The sequence below is a fragment of the Symphalangus syndactylus genome, chromosome 9, assembly GCF_028878055.3.
Source record: "Symphalangus syndactylus isolate Jambi chromosome 9, NHGRI_mSymSyn1-v2.1_pri, whole genome shotgun sequence".
NCBI lineage: Eukaryota > Metazoa > Chordata > Mammalia > Primates > Hylobatidae > Symphalangus > Symphalangus syndactylus.
The window spans coordinates 131,325,053-131,345,703 of NC_072431.2; the positions used below are offsets into that span (position 1 = coordinate 131,325,053).

General features: G+C 37.6%; 1 protein-coding gene across 21 annotated transcripts in view; it reads left to right on the plus strand.

Moving 5' to 3' along the window:
* PTPRD (protein tyrosine phosphatase receptor type D) overlaps window positions 1–20,651 on the plus strand; it is a 2,314,079-nt gene that overhangs the window by 2,237,767 nt on the left and 55,661 nt on the right. For all 21 annotated transcript variants that reach the window (XM_055294262.2, XM_063609868.1, XM_063609869.1 and 18 more), the window contains 3 exons: window positions 708–883; window positions 13,425–13,544; window positions 14,061–14,215. In XM_055294262.2, the coding sequence (XP_055150237.1) occupies window positions 708–883; window positions 13,425–13,544; window positions 14,061–14,215 (451 nt within the window). The remainder of the gene's footprint in view (window positions 1–707; window positions 884–13,424; window positions 13,545–14,060; window positions 14,216–20,651) is intronic.

Sequence of the window (20,651 nt, forward strand, 5' to 3'; positions counted from 1 at the left end):
TAGAAGTTGGACATCCAGTTAGGAGGCAGCTGTCCTAATCCAAGAAGTTCATGTGCTGCTTACAACAAATCATGAGTTTTAGATGAGAAGCAATACTTTACAGAGGTCAAGACACATACGAGTAGCCTATGATTAAGCCGGATTCCACCAGCTTGAGCAACTTGCTCAAGTTTCTTTAACTTCTTTGCACCTCAGTTTTCTCCGGACAGGACTCATAACAGGGCTTACTGCAGAGTTGTTGTAAATATTAAATGAGTTTATATATGAATTTCCTGTTAATTAAATCTACAAAGAATTTTTTATTATTATGGTGTGTTCCACTCTATTTTGTATTTTCAGACTCAGGCATTCTTTTATGTAGTTTTTGCCTGGGAAGCACATGGGTGAGGAACGTTACCAGATTGCTTATTTTTCTTTGCAAACTAATTTTTTTGTCAGTGCAACAGAGAAAACCAACAACCAGTGAAAGAAAAGGCATTCTTTTCTTGGTTGGTTGAAAAGACCTGACACTTTTTTGCATACATTTTTTTAACATGATAGTTCTAATAGGACCTGTTTTTAATCTTGCTTCAAACCCGACCTTCAATGTATTGTGACTTCTGTAGTGTGAGGTGGAACAAGAAGATAGCACTGCCATTAGGTCATGTCCCAGGCTATTTCCTCTTGTGATGTGCTCACCTGGTTGAATAACACTCCTTGTTTTCCAGGGATCCCAGGAAGTGACTATGTGAATGCCAACTACATAGATGGCTATAGGAAACAAAATGCCTATATTGCAACACAGGGATCTCTCCCCGAAACATTTGGGGACTTTTGGAGAATGATATGGGAACAACGGAGTGCCACAGTTGTCATGATGACAAAACTAGAAGAAAGATCAAGGGTAAGAATAAGTATCCACCTCTTTCCTTTTAAAAATTTTCCCTCAGAGTCCCTATGTTGCATATTTTATTCTGTTCAGAATCTAACCTTTCCCCAAGGCTTACCTTTCTAACAGATACTAATTATGAATGGGCATCAACAGCTTTAATTAAACCATTCTTTAAAACTCCTCTGGGTCTTTTCACAAAAGAAATTCTCCCATGTTATGATGTGTGTGGTTGCTAAAAAGTGGAAAAAAAAAAAAGGAATATTCACGGGAATAGACAACTTGGTTAGAGAAAATAAATATTAGCTTGAACCTCTTTCAAAAACACCGTTGGACAAGAACCTACGGGCTTTGGGGAGAATCCCACCAATATGTACCTCCACTATTTTCAACTTTTTTTTTCTTATTATAATCTGCAGCGTAAGACTTAAGTTCTCTGAAAGAGGCTCTTGCTTAAATTATTCACATTAGTATAAATTAAGTCAGGGCAGCTGGAAAAATGATGTGGCTGAATACAAGGCTGAGAAAACACATAAATGCATAGAGGGCGTTTTGCTAGTTTAAACTTCTCCAAAATGAGTAGATTTTAATAATGGAGTCATTGCTTGGTAAGGTCCAAGAAAAGAGTTTTATTCATCATATGGGTCCAATATTATGGTGCATGGCACATTAGTTAAATGCTGTTGGTTTGAAGGACTAAAAAATAATGGGTAAGCAGTATACCATATTCCTGAGTACATGTGTACATATTGTAGCATCTGAAGAAAATCAACCTTTAACCTTGAGAAATTAATGATGGGATCTCTGAAACTTCATTGAAGACAACAGATACTTTCATTGAAGAATGGAGACATTCAAGACAGAATTTGAAACCACAAGTGAGAGGCCTCTTTTACTGTGGTTATAGTAGTCTCAAAAAGGATATTTAGAAGGAAGAAAGCCTGATTCCCCATTTGCTGTGTGAGAGTTGAAGTTCTGTAAATGTTCTTCTAAGCTCAACACATGGCAGTTTCTCTAAGCCTAGGCGTGTATATGAGGGACAATTTAAAAGCTGCCCAAGAGATTTATAAGGGAAAAGCTCAGACAGAAACATATTAAAAAGCCACAACTGTAACCTCAAAGGTGGGAAATCAAAAGCAGTGATAAATGGTTGGTTTAGCAAAACTAAAAAGCAATTAGATCTTTTCAAAACATCTGAATTGTATAGAGATGTTGAAATATTGTCTAAAATGAGAATTAAGATAAAAATGACACTGAAGACAAATATCTGCCATACTTTACATGCAAACCCAATTCAAAAGATGTAAATGGATTTGTTACTGATTTTTACTTAAGGTAACTCCTATATAGCAAGCAGTTTCTTTAAAAACAACTCCCCTTCCAAGTGATCTTGGATATAATAGTTCATAACTATAATAATGTCTAACATATTAGGTGCATTGATATTTCAAAACAGCCCTTTACAAGAAACACTACTGTGACCTCCAGTTCTGGGCTCAGAATATTACAGAAGCTTTGCCCAAGGTCATTCAGCTACCAAGGTCAGGGATAGGAATTGAAGACAGACAGTCTGGCTCCAGAACACACGTGCTTCACCATCAAGCCATACTGCCTGTTGACACTTCTGTGAAGCTGAGACAGCTGAACTATTACATTACGGCATGCATGTAAATCCACCCTACCCAGTCTGTTCTGCCTGGAGATAACTGCTAGTAACAAGCCGTCATTTGCAAAAGCTGTTTTCAGTAAAACACACATTTTATCTTGACACTGCAGGCCTTCATTAAACTGTGCACAGAAACTTGTTTTGAAATAACCAAATGAAATTCTGCCCCTTTTCTCCCTAATTGCTTCTAATAATAAAGTTAAGTTCTAACTGGCCCCACTGCCACTGCAACATCGGATGGTAATGAGCAGTTCTTGGCGGAAGGCATTGTGACTTAAATACCTACAGTTTATCTTTCTGTTGCAGGCTACCTTCTCCCCCAACCCCCCTCAGCCAGAGGAACTTATTTGGAAGTTACTAAATGAACCTCTGTTTGCTCCCTTCATTAATTACTCTTTGCTCTTGCAAGTTAGCTTTCTCCTTTGTTAAATGGCCTAAGGAGGCCAATTAAAATGCTGTCTTGTGATTTTTATTCTGTGGTGGTTCAGCCTGTACCCAGATTTGTGATGACCTGCGTAAGCCAATAGGCAGTTGGGGAGTCTCAGCCACCATCATTCTGACAATACACATGAGCCCTGGCCCCCAAGGCCCAAAAGTCCTTTGTTCTCCAGTCTAGAACACTTGGGACTAAATGACCACATGTCCTGGAGAGATTTAACAAAGCACTGGAGCTTCATGTTATTTCATCTGCTCTTCCATCTTCCTCCATCCCATCATTCCCATCTCACCCTTTCCCTATCCAGTTGCTCTTTTACCTAAAGTAGCGGGAAGAAAGGAGAAGGCATTCCTGGATTCCCAAACAAGAGCTGGAGTTGGCTTTCACTATAAAAACAATGTTATGAATAGGGGTGAGTTGTTAGTGAAATCTATAGCTCCAGACTTTAGGAACATGGTGGGTTCTGTGGTCTGACCTTGGGACTCGGTGAATTTTCAATTCCCAGCAGCCAACTTCAAAGCAGACACTGGAACTAGCCTGGCCGTATGAAGGGAAGTGGCACCAGTCTTCCTCATAAAGGGAGGTAGTCCAGGTAGTATAAACAAATTACCTCTCCAAGAGCTGAAGCTTGAAATGTCATTATTTAGATTAAGGCTCAGATTCTTAAAATAATATTCATTCTTATGGTACATGAAGAAAATATGTGTGCGTGTTGTAAATGCTTCTGTGAATTAGAAGTATGCCAGACTGCCACTGACCATAGATTTGCAGCGGGGAAGAGAGGAGAAAAGGGAATAGAAGAGAAGACAGCTTGATATTACACAAGACTGCATGGGGATACCACCATGAGAGAGGACAGCTACGGGACAGTTCCAAGTAGGGCACTTTGCAGTCAAATGTCTGAGTTCAAATACCAACTCTAGCCCCTACTAGCTGTGTGACAATGAGCAAGTTTACTTGACTCCTCAAATTCTCATTTTTCCTTTTTTGCTTTATGTGGAAGGGTTACTGTGGGTATTGACTGAGATAAAGGACGTGGCAAGGTGGCTCGGTGAGTCTCAAGTGGTATTGTTTGGTAAAGAAGTTGGAGGCTTTACAGTGACAACTTCAGTTTCCCCAAAAGATAGCCTCCAAATAATTCACTCTTTGTTCCCAAATGAAAAGAGCTTATTTCTCTGTGGTTGACGATGAATCCTGACCGACCTCTCCATTTCCCTGAACATGGTTAATTGTGCCCACGTTTCCCAGTGTGGCACACCCATGCATTTTAGTCAAGAGGAGAGTGGAGCTCAGACCATGGGATTCTTTTCTACTTGCTTTCCCCCAGGACAGGATCTCCAGAATAGAGATCAGCCGGGGAACAGACCAAAATAGAACATTCTGGCTGCTACATTGACTATAATACAACGTGAAAATCATAAGTGATATAGACATGGGTTACATTTAGTGATAAGTGCCACTGAAGATACGTTTCCTTATTGTTCAGTTTTACATTCCCTCTCCGCCTTTTTGGTTATTTTATGGTACTACGGAATTCTCCTGCCTTAGAGCCCATCTCTCTTTTCAAGCTTTCTGTTTTGCCATAGCCTGGTTCACTCGTTTTTGTTTTTCTTTTAGAGACAGAGTCTTACTCTGTTGTCCAGCCTGCAGAGCAGTGGTGTGGTCATAGTTCACTGTAATCTAAAATTTCTGGGCTCAGGCAATCCTGCCTGAACAGCAGGGACTACAGGTGCACAGCACCACCCCCCAGCTAATTTTTAAATTTTGTAGAGACGGAGTCTCACTTTTTTGCCCAGGCTGGTCTCAAACTCCTGGCCTGAAGCAGTCCTTCCACCTTGGCCCCCACAAAGTCTTTGGATTGCAGGCTTGAGCCAGCCCATGCCCGGCTGGCTCACTCTTAAGTTGTCGCTTAGGTCTGAGGTTTATCAACAGCGCTTGTATTAATACCTTTAGTGAGTTAGAACAGCTCACTGAGACAAAAGGCTTCTGGGTTCCTTAGCAGGTGTTAGAAGTTTCACTAGCATCTGTTTTGAGAACTGATCATTCTTAGTGTTTGCATGGCTAAAGAAACCCTTATAAGTGTGAAGTATGACTTAGGACTTAAGTTGATTATTTGAAAACATGAGTTCTTTGATTTGCAAATGCAATTACTTCCCTTCAAATGTGGCCTTTAAAGAATTCCAAACTTAACTGAGAAGACTCTTTGCCTGGTGTATACGTTCAGCTATCAACCCTGAAGGAAAAGTATAAGTTAAATATTTCATATGAGTTTCATTAGGGTATATAAAGAAATAAAAAAACAATGGGCCAGGTGTGGTGGCTCACACCTGTAATCTCAGCATTTTGGGAGGCCAAGGTGGGCAGATCACCTGAGGTCAGGAGTTCGAGACCAGCCTGACCAACATGGAGAAACCCTATCTCTACTAAAAATACAGAATTGGCCAGGTGTAGTGGCACACGCCTGTAATCCCAGCTACTCAGGAGGCTGAGGCAGGAGAATTGCTTGAACCTGGGAGGCAGAGGTTGTGGTGGGCCGAGATTGCACCATTGTACTCCAGCCTGGGCAACAAGAGTGAAACTCCATCTCAAAACAAAAACAAAAACAAAAGCAGTGATAGAAGTTGGAGATTTTGAAGGGAAAGCATGAGTTCTGCCTGAAACACACAGATCGGTTTAAAGCTGTTGTAGAATGTACTATGTAATATGAAATACTGTTAGTGGGTTTTTTCCCACAGTTTCCATCTTTATTGCCAAATCCTCTCAAGTTTTGCGTAGTTCATTGATTCTGTAGCAAGTCATTCTAGTACCCTAGAATGTGGTTTCTAATTGTTTCCATGTTTCATAACATGCCAGTAAGCACACGAATTGGTCTGGGCAACCACATGGAAAAAGGAAAATGTTTGGAAAAAATGAAGCATTTTGTAGGGAAAGTAAAATGTATACAGCTGGGATTTCCACTCCAAGGATATTATTTGTGATGACTGGGGTACATGATTGGCAGCCTTGCTTGCAGAATTGGCATCTCTGAGGTAGGATTAGTCTGCTTTTTTAAGTGTATATTAAATTATTATTTAGTGTGTGATTGTTCACCTTTTTCCCTTCATCTATCTCCTCTTGACTGTTTCTCTCCTACTCTGTCTCCCATCTTGAAATACAGAACACAGAGAGAATGCATCAACCCCATGCTTAAAAAATTCTTGAGTAACCCTGATTAGTATTAGCAGTTGAAAGGCTTAGTGAGGGTTAGAATATATCTGACTTTCACTTCAGCTCACCAGCCTGCCTTCATTCCTTGCCCGTAGTAGAGACTCATTGTTTATCTTGTCTTGCAAGCTTTATAGTGGGGGTTGATTCACTTAAAGAGCTGTTTGTAAATGTACTTAATGTTATAAATGTTGGAGATGGAGAGTGAAATTTTGACACTTAACAAATCAGTTATGATTTTTATTGTAATCCAGTGTGGGCTGTGTCAATTAGTAGTGAAAATATAGGGCTAGAAATGAAGAATCCTATTCTTGGTTTCCAAGCTATCTTAAGTCCCATTTTCTGTTTCCAAATAGGGAATCATACAAACCAGATGATGCCATACATTAGTAAAGCAGATCAAATGTTTTGTGCATCGTGACTTTAGTTGTATCTTAGGCCAAAGAATGGGAAAATTTCTGCCCTACTAAATTTTGTGGTTTGTGCTAATGAATGCAGGTTAGATGCTGTCAGGGCCACAGGGACTGGGCTGGTGTTAACTTCACTTTGTTAACATTTTAGGGAACTTGACATTTGGCTGGTGGAACACTTCTGACCTAGGGACCACTCACTCCTCCTCCTGTGTCTTCCCCAGTCCTTGAAGGTCACCTTAGTAAACTCCCCCTAGCACAAAGTGAAGGTGAGGTGGAGACATACTCACATTTTGTTCTATGGCTAAAAGGGCAATTCTGAGCATGAAGCAGCAGAAAAAGAGATTGTGCTCAAACATTTTCTTCTTTTCCTATAAAACAAAGCTTGAGATTCTTTTCAGATTGTGAGATCCTTTTGGGTTAAAATTTGACAGAATCCCATTGAAGATTATAAATGGCAGTGCTATTGTTTTCATTGCTGTTATCAGTTTTGGAAAGCCCAGCCTTGGCCAGTGGCAGACTAATTCTTGGCCCTTCTGGTTTGTCAAGGTTCGGTAAGTTTAATGGAGAGCAAATGCTTTCCAAATGCCAGGTCTGTGTCCTTTTCCAAATGGAACTGGAAGCGCCAAAGGCCGTGAACATTTAATTTCTCAAACTGCAGCCTAAAGTGCTGCCTATCTAGGGCAACAGAAACTGCTTTTTTCCTTAAGCAACTTTAGGACCAGCAGCACAAACATTGCCTTTGGAGTCTGCATGATGTATGGGATTGTTTTTGAAAGTGGTGGATACTTAATGTAAATAGGACGCTGGCAACAAAAAGAATGATGCTCATGTTGGCAATCTAAAGGATGTTGGGGTCCTTATCTAGAAAGTTCTACGCTTTTGGTTTTCTCTCGTCAGCAGACACAGCATCAGATAAAAGAGAAAGAATCCCACCAATTTCTTGCTGTTTGTTAGCTTTCTCGATTATCTACCTTCCTTCCCCACTCCACCTGCTCTGCTTAGAAAGGCAGCCGACAGATTCTGGTTCAAAGCATTCCTCTTAAAGCCAATTAGAGTCCTCATGGCCTGAGTAAAGAGCTGGAATGGGAGGAGGAGATGCAACTTTGCTCCTGATGACTTTGTACAAAGCCTCTCTCATTCTCTGCGTTCATGTCTGTGGTTCTCCTGTGCTGGATTAGGTCTCATTTCTAAGGTTTTCAGAAGTATGTGTTAATCTCTGTTTACTAGTGTTTAGGGTCCAATGTTTGGTTTTTCTCTGTTCTTTATCAGCAGAATGTCTGGAAAGGCTGATGTTCAACTGGTAAATACCCAGCATAGTTGTACTGGTTGTTGAAATATTGAACTGCATTGATACTGGCTGGTACCCATAAATTCTATTTTTATTGAAACATTGAGTCATCTAATGATATTGTTTGGAAGAGGTGACACTGGAGTCAAAGGCAACTGCTGGGCAGACCAAGGCAGAAACAGAGGTGGCTATAGGGCTGTATGGGGCGCCCAGGTGATCCTCAGGAGTGAATAGGTCTGAGGTGGATCCTCTGAGGACCCACCTCATGTGGGAAGAGCTGTTATCAAAGTGCTACTTGGCCATGAGAAAGAGGCACCTCATACAGTTATGCTCTGGTTAGGACAAAGTGCCAGAAACTTGAGACTTAATGACTTTCCATTCAATGGGGGAAGTCATTGGAAATGTTTACGGCAGCTCCCTATGTCAACTTCTGGCAGACACATCAAACAAAAGGGAATAACTTTTTTAAAGTTAATAAGCAGTTTGGAAAGTGTGTGAATGGTTCAGTGAACTGGTAAGCAATTTTATGATATGTAATTTGGTTTATTTTGAGAATAATATTTTTCAACTTTATGGCTGTATATATGAAAAGCTGCACTGGTGGTCAAATGCTGTAATATCACTCTCATTTCAAATATTGTACTGCCTCTTTGTCCTCCACTAAATAGTGATTAGTAAAGATATAATAAAATGGGGGAATACACAAACCAGACTGACTGCCAGTTGGGAATAGATATGGCCAAATATCGATTGAGTGCAGAGAGCTACACTGTTGTTAAAAGAGAATCACTGAGATGCTCTCTGTCCTTATTGTGGAAAATCAAGTATTCAATCTGGTCTTAAAAATTTCCAGAATAGTTAGTATAACCTGTAGAAATAAATAGTTCAGCATTTATTTTTTCTGCCCACTAAAATTAATGATATTTATCTAAAACTTTCCTTTATTATAGTCTCCCTCATTAAATGGGTATTGACAAAAGGGTACCAACATTTCCTCACTCCCAAAAATAACTGTGACTTGTGTTATCTAATGTTAGCCTGCTTGTCCATTCCTTACAGAATACTAATGCTTGAACAACCACTCCGCCCAAACTTACTAGGTATGAATTTAGAGTCACTTTTAGCAATAGTTATGGTGTCCCACGTATCATTTATTGCCTATTCTAAGTCCTTCTTTGGCTATATAATCTCGTGGCAAATATATTTTGGATCAGCAATGCTAGAACCCTTTGGAGGTATCAGTTTGTTACAGTTGGAATTCTGATGCCTTGCCATGTTGCCATGCTCAGTAAGTCTTTATTAAATTGAGATGAGGAAGTTTTGTTTTCAGAAAGTTGTAGACAATTTAAAAATAAACCAGTCTAGTTAATTGATTATAAAGTTGGCTACTGCTCATTGAGTGCCTACAATATGCTGAGCACTCCCAAGATAAGCCATATGGGAGTAAAAATAGCCTAGAACGAGAGCCCTTCTCCCAAAGCATGTTCAGCAGACCTAATGGATCAGCTCCTACCAGATATTTGCAATGACAAGATTTTTAAAAATACATTTAAATATGTTTTATTATTCCATCAACTTGATTTTGATAGTTCGTCATGAAAAAGGTAAAATAAATTAATTCCATTGCATAAATTTAGCAATGGTCACCCTGTTCTTTCTATAATTATAGAAAAATGAAAGTTTCACTTAAGAGGAATAACTTTGTGATAATAAAAAGAAATGCCTTCCGCAAATTTAGCCAAAAATCTGAACTGTCTCAGTTTAAGCTTCAAGTAAAGTTACTGGGTGATGTTTCTAAACCACAGGCTGGGTGACAAGTTCTGCTGTTGTTCGTTTCCACCTCACAGTTGAACACATACTCTTTTCAGAAGAGATTGGGGCCCACATAGATGAAGGGAATTGTTTGGAATCTCAGAACCACCTATTTGAAGAACCAGGAGGTTTAGAAACACCCCACTTAGTCAATAAGGCTGATGGATTGAAGGCAGGTACTGGGTCTTATGTCACCTTGATGCCCCACAACTGCTAACACCTTGCTTTGCACCTAGAAAATCCTAAATCAATATCTGCTGAAATTAATAACATGTTCTTTTTTTTCACATTTAGACTGATTTAGGTAATTTATAACAACAACCCCACACACACAAAAATCCAGAATGTCATCAAACTGGTAACCAATAATAGCTAGTGTTTGTTGAATGCCTGTTTGTGCCAGCCATTTGGGTTAAGTGTTTTAGGGGCATCATTTCAATCCCCACAATAGCTCTGTAATGCTGAAGACACTGTTCCCATTTCACAGATGAGGCGGCTAGGCTTTGGTCCTGGAAACAGAGAAACAATTTTCCAGGCATCCAGGGAGACTCTGCCTGACCTTCCATGAATCAGTCCTAAAGGCCGCTTGTATCCATTCTCAATCAATTAGAAAAAGGCAAAAAACCGTATTTGTATTCAGTAGCTCCTGCCTTCTAGTTCGTATGTACTCAAAGGGAGCTGTCTTCATTTCTCATCTCACAATCAGCTTTATGTGTGAAGCCTAACAAATAGTAACTCTCTCTAGAAATACCTTATGATATTTTCTCTTAAGAAGACCGAGTAGGGGAAGGGCAGTTGTCAAAGGAAAACATTTTAAGAGAGGAAAATGGAGATAGTTCATTTATACCAGCTAATGAGGAAAGAAAAAATATCTCTATTGTTCTCCTTTTTCTTTCTCACTACGTTTCATACTTGTTCCCTAATGCTGAAATCAGAAATCATATGTTTAGCATATGGCAAAAAATGAGACTTAAAATAATATTTGTCAGTAACTCTAAGCCTTAAATTCAGCCCTCCAAAATCAGAGGAACGTGTGCAGGCTACTCAGAGAATGAGGTCGAGAAAGAAAGTGCTGAGGTGCTTACCAGCAAAGGGAAAAATGTATTGCTGTCGCTATTCAGATAAGCTCAGGAAAAGCTTCTAATCCCACTGCTGAGGCCATGTGTGTGCATTTCCACATACGTTAGGATATTTATTTTTCATAAGGTCCTTTTGAGAAATATTTCCTGAGAGAAAATGGTAATATTTAAATATATCCGCTTTAAAAAATTGCTTCTGATTTTTGCAGTTGAGTTTGAAATGTTTATTTTTCTTTTGGTAAATAATCAGATTAAAGTGCATTGTTCGAATTGAGTACAAAAGCAACTTTTTTCTTCTTTTAGCTAGAAATTTTCACAGCGTTTACTCCTTATAGTAATGCTTCCCGGTATTTTTTTTCTAAAGGGGTCAGAGTCTAAGCCAATAATAGCTGCAGTTTCAAACTTATTACTAGAAATGTGAGGATTAGTATAATTTTAGTTTTTCCTGCACATAAGGAATGGAGGAGATTTGTAGATGGAGAGTCATTTTTCCAAAAGTTGTATGAAGGTTGCCTTCTCATTCTTTCCTTCATCTCCTTTTCTTACCTCACTAGAAGGTCTAAATGTAATCAAGTCCCAGTTTTAAAATATGATTATATTGAATTTGGTTCAGTGCATTGAACTGACCATATAGATCATTTTGTTGCATTAATGTGCTCTTCTTGTGCATATCATAGTGATACTTGTCCGCAGGGATTTCACTAGTTTATTTTAAACCGAAAGAGTTGCTGTCCAGCTGAAACTGTTAAATGATGAATTTGAGTTTCTCTCTTGAATCTTCAACTCAACCCATTGTTGGCATCTTCTTGAATATTACAGTATGAGGCCTCCAGAGTTCCTCTTGTCCTCTGCTGGGAGACATCCACCTGACATCTATTTCATGGTTTAAAACAAAGCCTTTGGCATAATTTTTATGATTTTTTTTCTCATCTATATCATGACTGCTGAAGTAGTGTTGGTTCTATTCAGATGGTAGCTTTTGCTAAATATGTCATCTGTGACCTGGGTTTTAGCTTACGGTGAAAGAACATCTAGAGATGCCCATGCCTGGTCACTCTATGTCAGTATTCTCCTTCAAGAATTATCATTTCCCTGTGTTGTTACCTCTTTGAGTTAGGGCAAATGATAGAAATAAGAAACACAGAAGGCTGTTTTCTACAACTAGGAAACACACAAAGTATTTTTTAAATCTTATTAAGGCAAAATTTTTGTCTTATTGTGGACAATTTTTGTTTGTTTTCATCAAAAAGGTGATGTTTGTGTGGTCTCAAAGTTGAAATCAAGGCATAGGAATGAAACCTTGTGAATTTAATATCTATCTTACTGTATAGCTGTAAAGTGCTTTTCTTTTTTGTCTTGTCTAGGAAATTCTGTACAGGATAAAACCTCTCCCTTTCTTAGAAGGGCCAATAGTTCCATGGAAAGAGCCTGAATTGTCAGAGGAGCAGATGCTATCTCTGTGAAAGAGAAAATTACAGTATTATTCACAGAATGTTACAAATACTCATATTAATATAACATAAAAGCAAATCATTATGTAATAATTCTATTTGCTGGACCAAAAAATTTCTGATATCTCTAATAATAATGCTTTATTGCCTTTGTTTAAATCCAAAGATTGTGATTTTCTGTTCTTTTTCAAATAGAAAGGTGTATTCCCTATTGTAAAATACTGCTAGGAGCTTTCTTTACCTAGAGAAATGTATTTCAGTTGGATGCTCTTAAGAATTACTCCCATTAAAAAAAAGTCTGAGATAGAAAGGGTAAATATAGTCAGATCTATGGCCTTACTACAAAAATACTGTGCTGTGTTTGTTACTTTTCATTATACTTTTTAATGCCCAACAGACTCATTCAGTGAATTTGAGGTTTACTGCAGACTTGGAATTATTCTTTGTTGTGTGTTAAACTAATTAGGTTGAATACTTTTTATGTGCTTTTGTTCCACTTCACATAGAAATTGTAGATTATTCATCTTGGATGAATTTTAAATTATTTAAACTTTGCACTGTTAGTGGATGACCCTCGGAGACTCTTTTTAAAAAGAACAGACAGCTCTTTTTCCGTAGACATTATAGGTTTAATTTGCTTTGGATACAAATAACATTTATCTTGTGTTTTTTAAAAAAAAAAAGCACATGCTTATGTTGTTTATTATACTTTGATAGATTTTCCAATTATTTCTACTTTTCTTTAAACAAGCATATTTGGAAGTTGTGATAGCTCAAGATGAAATACCTGGTGCCTTTTAAATCTTGATGAAGTAACACTATCTTACCATGTAGTTTAAATGCCAAAGTATCATCCTCCCGATGCGATTCATAACGGCTCTCCCAGGACAAATTTGTTTTCTTTTCAAGAACACTGAAGTTTCAAATCCCTCTCTCTGTGTTTTACCCAGCAACGATCTGCAACTTATTTTTCTCCAGGAAAATTGAATCTGTTACTGTTTAGTATTCCTACCAGTTTGAAAAATGTGGTTTATATTGGCATCAGAGCAGTAATTTACATATATTGGGATAACAAAAATGCATGCCAGAAAAAGTTCAACATAAAATGAAATGCAGAAAAGCTGTTTTCCTTCAACAGCAACTCAAAGCAAAGTTAATAGAGAAATTGATGAGCATTTGCCCTGAGTGTGTCACTTGTTTCTTGTAGGTGAAATGTGACCAGTATTGGCCTAGCAGAGGCACAGAAACCCACGGACTGGTCCAAGTAACGCTGCTTGATACTGTGGAGCTGGCCACATATTGTGTTCGAACATTCGCACTTTACAAGGTTTGCTTTTCGTCTTTTTCTCCTCCCTTTCCCCTCTCTATTGTTTAAAGAAAGCTTCTTTTGAGCAATGAAATCTCTTAAGGCTTTACTTAAATCTTGATCCCAATGGCAACAGTGAAGAATGAAATAAATCTTCCCTTATCACTCAGCCATTTTTCTTCTTGTCTCGCGATTTATCGGTAAATATAAAACTCTTGCTCCAAATGAAAGTTGCAGCCAATGAAGAATAGATGAAGAAGAACTAGCTCTTCCTGTAAAATGTGATAGGAGCTCTCCTGGTAGTTAAACCTGACAAATATAATGCTTCTCACCTAAGAATTTTGTCTTCCTGCGCAAATATTTGTCATTTACAAATAGCTTGGGTTTTATATTTCCAAAGAGTGTGTCTTCCCAAAGGCTATAGGGTGGTAGAAAGGAATTAAAATAGCACATTTTAGCATTACCTCTTCCCTGTTATTCATCATTGCCACCTGAGGCTGGGAAAACAGAATTTCAGCTGATACTCCTATTTCACAGAATGGTTCAAGTGAGAAGAGAGAAGTGAGACAGTTCCAGTTCACCGCCTGGCCTGATCATGGTGTTCCAGAACACCCTACACCTTTTCTAGCTTTCTTACGTAGAGTCAAAACCTGTAACCCTCCCGATGCCGGTCCGATGGTTGTGCACTGCAGGTAAGAAGCGTTTGTTTCACTTGCAGTCAGGAAACAGAAAGCTAAATTGACTCTCACTGGATGTTTTTGCAACTTCTTGACATTCTGGAATAGTAAATGTCTTCATAAATAATACAGCTCTCTTTTGGTCAAATGAGGCCTACGCTAACATCAATAGGATGGATTTGACATAGATGCGTATTTCCCCTGGAGATAGTAGGTAGCTATGGTCCATTGCTATTGTCTTTTCCCAGTGAAGAGAAATAAATAAACACAAAATTAAGTGGGCACGTGGCTATAAATAGGTAAAACAAAAAATACTATGTGGGGGAATATTCTTAAAAACAAATTTATATTGTTTGACAAGTTCTTGTGGGCTGGACTGATACAACCTTTTTACTATTTATAGGGAAAAAATTACTGAACAAAATAATAATGTATCATACAAGCTTTAGGGAGACTATCTTATTGCTTAAGATGCCTTCTGTACATTAGTAATATCAAGTCTCATAACAAATCACTCATTTGATTTTTAAAAATGTATTTAATAGAATATATACAAGTTCTATAATTTGGAAGAAGTTGTTTTATGTACTCAGATAATAAGTTGTATTTCTCTTGAAATGTATAGTTTGTATTTTTTCTTAACTCTAACAGCTACATCACCACTCACATTGCGATATATATAAATGTTTATAGATTTTTAAATATTAAGCTGATTTCTTCAGTTGTTTGAGTGCCTCTTAAGTATCATTGTTAGCAGACTACTCAAGCTATCTGGTCAGAGTCTATTTATTACTATATAAATGTATAGTACATATAATTTCATGATAGTTCTTTATAACCTGAGAAATTCAAATATGAGAAAATATTGCTTCTTCCACAGATAAGTAAAATAGAAGTATGGGAGTATAGGAAAAACACAAGAAAGCATCTATCGTAAATCACTTCTATCATGACTTAATACCATCACCCTCTTTCATACCCCATATTATACTATAATATAATATAATACAGTAGACCCTAGAAAAGGAGCTAGTTTTTTTAGAAATGGGGTCAACGGATTGATCAGAATAAAAGCAGTGAAATTCACCTAGCCAGACCATGCTACAATGCTCATTGTTAAACAGTGGGCTGGCCAATTCCAAACAGGATAAAGTTTGTCTTTTCCAGCAAATGTTTTCCTAGATAAAAACCAGTAATAACATTACCTTGTATTTATGGAGAGTATTTTACTAATTTCAAAGCACTCCCCTATGCTTTGTTTTGTTTGATGTTTCATAACAACAGTATGTTGGGTTAAGAGAATTATGTTGGGTCAAGAGAAGTGAGAGGCTACAAAGTTTGCTTCAAGTACTGATAACTGAGAAGGTGATGGCATAATCGGCCTCAAGTCTTATCTAGATTCTTGTTTCCCTACATCCAAGACAGGGTCCTTTGAGGACTGGCCACTCCAGTCGCAATTTTCTGCATGATTGTAAAACATTAAAAATTATTTTTAATTTGAGCAAGTGCTTTTACATCATGAAAGTAGACTTCTGGTTCTCCTGCCTTTTGGTTTTAATTCAGGTGCTAATTTGAGCAGTTTGTATGCTCTGTTACACACAGTTCTTTGCAGGCCTCAAAGAGCCTATGTACCTGATTATATGGTGCCTCTGCTTGGTAAGAGCTGAACTTGATTACAAAAATCACACATGAAACACATGAATTGTTTTCAGATAGAGTTTGACCAAAGGATAGAGAAACAGAAAATTTGGGCTAGCAGAAGAAATGTTGCGCTTATATACCTAATGGCAAAAATACGGTACACACACACACACACACACACATACGCACACACAGACATGTGTAATTATATGTTTAAGATAATAGGAACAAAAATTGGAGACACGTAATTTGGAAGTTTTCACTGAAAAACAGCATGATGATTTTTTTCACATTGCATTTCAAAATACAGAATCTGTGCTTTCTCCAAATGTTCTTCCCATTTCCGTAAATTAAAGTGGAGGCACTGGGAAACTGAGATAGATAGACAGATAGATAGATAGACAGACAGACAGACAGACAGATAGATAGATACATACATACATACATACATACACACACACATACATAAATACATATGTAATTTTTAAAATGCATTTCACCCTCCGTAGATTATAAGCAAGGTATGGGTTTCATGCTAGGCACCGTGATGGATTCAAAAATGTTTGCAAGCAAATAGCAAGTATGAGAGATAAGATAAATAGCTGTAATGCCTTATTTTGAGAAAATACACACACACACACACACACACACACACACACACACACGCGTACCCCACATCCATGTTACGTTAAGCCACCTGGACTCACCTCTGAGAGATACAGGCTACTCAGGAGAAATAAGGAAACAAAGATGAATGTGCTGAGCTAATAGCTGCTGACATTTGCAAGTGCTGTGCCTGAGGCTCTGGAGAAGCTGCTTATCGAAACAAACAACAGAAGAGTAGGTATATTGGTGGAAGAAATTTGTTAGCAACTTCAAAACAATGAGGGAAAGGAACTGCATAAACTGAGCTCTGTGAAATAATTACCCATAGGTAATTTTACATGTCTGGTAAGAAGTTTTGGCCTCTTTATTTAGGAGGGTCATGTCAACATCATCAACATCCATATTATCATGAATCCTTGAGTTGAATACAAGCCAAGTTAAAACTTGACAGTATAATGTTTTGTGACAAAGCAGCCGATTAAAGTCATTCTTAAATGACAGTTATTCGTGTAGCATCCCAGAAATGCTAGTTTAGGAACCATTTCTAAGCAGAAAGAAACTATGCAAAAAGCCACAATAGCCATGTTACAAAGGGATACTGATCACGGTTAACCATGATCATGTTATAGATAATCACAAAAAATAGTCTGGAAGGTTAATACTGTATTTTGTTTTGTGATTTCTTCTTTTATTATGTACTAAACTTTTTTTCTATATTAAAGAAGTAGTGACAAAGTAGATCCAAGCCTTCTGCCCAGGATATCCTGTGAGAATGGAAGAGGTTTTAAAGAAGTCAGGTAGTAGCCCAAAAAAGGTCGGGCTGGCGGTGCAGTACAGAAAAAGGAAATTATGGCCCTCCAATGATTCTGTGCCATAATTGGAGTAAGACAAAAATGAGCCATTAAGTAAAAGAAATGCTAACAATCAACAACAAGAAAGAATTTTAGGGATAGCCTAGTACAACTAGCGCGGACAAGGCCTTGGAAGGTCCAGGAGGACAGAGTGTACCAGATTCCTAAAAGAAAGAAGGTCTGGTTCAACAGGCAAGCAAGGAAAGGCCAACTCTCGTTATCCATCAGTCAGTTCATACAGAGCATAGAATCTCAACATTGAGAGTACGCACTCTGGAGAGATAGATGGCCTAAGTAAAACGTCAGCTTGTTTACTTACTGACTGTGTGCCTTTGGACAAGTTATGTAATCTCTGTTTCTTCACCTGCAAAATGGGATAACACTATAGCAATGAGAATTTTATAAAAATTAAGTAAAATGACATAAAATAGATACATATAAAGCACTTGAGAGTGCATGGCATATAGAAACATGCAGTAATTTTAAATTATTAATAATTATTCATTACTGAGTACCTTTTAAAAGCTGTATATATATTTAGAACTCTGAGAAGAAAAATTCAACATGAACTTGGATATCATCTGTGTAACCTGAGCCATCCATTTTATTAAATAACAGATGTTTATAAATATCCAAATCATTAAATGAATGGATTTTTTTTTCACATGTACATATTTTCTACTATGGCAATCCCATAAGACTTTTCTCAGCGAGAGAGAACATGTTGATGCTATGTGTTAGAGAGTATCATTTATAATAACACATCTGTTCGTATAGAGACCTGAGAAACCTTTCAACTCTTAAAATGATGCTGTTAAAGGAACTTAATGCTGTTGTCCTTGATGCCTTCAAGATGAGGTCTGAACTGTTTATCATTGCATTCATGACCCTTTGTAATCTAGGCTGATCTCACCCTTTGCACCTCATTGTTGACTCCTTGGGCCATCTTCTGATAGCTACACATTCCAAATATCTTCATCTCTGGATCTCAGCAAAAGATATTTATCTGGTCTAGAATTTCAACAATTCCCCTTCTCTACCTGATAACGTTCAACTTTGATGCATAATCCAACTTAAATAGCACTTTCTATTTGTATTGCAGAGGTTGCAAACTGGCTTCAGATGGTTTTGTTGATATACACGATAATTTTTTTAAAATTTGAGCATGAATTTCTTTAAGCTGGAATGCACTATCCAGTTTTGCAAACCTTTCCCACTACCTATTATTTTGTACACATTTATGAGATTGCTTTGTCTTGTAGACATCTGACTTGTAACTCTGGAGAAACATTTTAAGCTTATTCCCCATTTCTCTTCCCACAGGAAGAATTAAATATTCTCTAAATTCTCATAGAATAGGTTCACACTTTGCAAGTTTAGCTGTATGTGTGCAGATTATATGTATCTTGAGATCTCAGAAGGCATGAGTAATGGCTTATGTACATTTTTACCCCCAGCTCTTACACTTTAGTAAGCACTCAATAATTGTTTGTCCAAGTTTGTTGAATTCCATATGGCATTTTAGTAATTTTTACAAAAATAGTAAGAGTTTCAAGGCTGGACTGATTTTTTTGGTTTGTTTTTTTCACCTTAGAGACTATTTTTTTCCCCTTTATATTGGGGTATTTCTTTATGAGAGCTTAATTTTTAAATTGCCTTTGCCTTACTTATGACTATTTCTGAGTTCCTTTTTCTACTATTCTACATTTCACGTTCTTTCCCACGTACCATCTATTCCATGATTAAATTTAGACGTAGCTCCCCATTTTGTAGCAATACTACTAGTTCAGGATAGCTGAGCCCTTATTCAACATCAAATAATCTTTCTTGTCAACTGAAGAGGCCCTGTCGTAAGTGCTTTATATGTGTTACTGCTTTTCGCTTCCCATGGTAATTTACAAGGAGTAATTTTAGTCTCCCATTTCACAGAAGGAAAAACAGCAGGGGCGAAGTAAGATCAGCTTGCTTGCCTGAGCTCATACTACTTGTGGTGGCAAGGCCATTATGTTCCCCACGTTGCGTGGCCCTATAAATCAGGCAGATTATCCAGACTTTAGGCCCCATGATGGTTTTTAGCTCCCCTTTCTGCTGTCCCTTTGGGGGCATTTCTCCTTCAAGCCTTCCCTGGTGACCTGGTCAGAATGAGCCACTCCTTCCTTTCTGATTCCATACCACATTGCTATATTCTGGCCTTTCTTTCACTCTTTCTAAATTAAAGGCAATTGCTAGTATGTGAGTCTTTTCCATTCCTTAATCATTTGAACATAAATAATCACAATAGCTACCAATCGTGGAGCCGTTACCGTTTTCCAAGTATTACTGAGCACTCATTTAATCCAGAAAATAATATATTTTGCTTGCAAAGAGCATTACACACAGGGAGGTAATAAGTGATTTGTTCAAGGTCATACAGCATATACATTCATCCTGATTTCAAAGTCCATGGCCTGTTTACCCATCATTATATCCAGTTCTTACTCTACGTATTGCAGAGACCACCTAGTCCCTTACACTTAGCTCTTTACTGTACATGTGTAAAGGTTGTCAGATATTTGCCATTATCACTTCACAGCACATATATATATGTGTGTGTGTGTGTGTGTGTGTGTGTGTGTGTATGCAGTGCATGAATAGATACATACAGTATTGTTTTTATCTTATTTATAAAATGTGATTTTGGAGCAGAACTTTCTATTTATTAAACTGAGAGTTTCTTAGAGGTCGTGGATTACGTTTTCCTATTTCATCTTAGTCTTCCTCGTAGAAACTAAGGCCATTTTGTTCCACTTTTGAGCCTTGTTCCTTATGTTGTTTTATAGAATTATTTGTGGCTTATATTCTAAACCATATATTCTATGAGTACTATATCCTAGTACCAGAGGGACATGACAACTGATTTGCTCTAAGTAGTTGCATTTGTTAGGAATGAATACATTGAGAAAAAGCTGTAATTTCAGTGAATCAGTTATAAAACCTTGACCCATGATACTAAATCTTATGTCACATTAACTCTTTTTAAGACAAAGGGAAGACTTTTTATTCATAAGAGAAACATTTATTTATGAAAAAAATTGAAAAGGGAATAGATGACAACTCCTGAACTGATCTTCTAAATGAAACAGTCTCAAGGAAAATAAAACAAGCTTCCTGAGTATCACTTAAATCTATCACAATCATAGAGTCCAACCACTCTTCAAAACTGGAAGGAATAGGAACTGCATACCAGACAGAGATCAGTAAGGTCCTAGAAGCACCAACAGGCCACTAAAGTGGCCCAGTAAAAAATCAGATGCCAGTTTGGGGTTGTAAAAACTCCTAAGTTCCAATCTTCGTAATACTTTTTGACTTTGCAT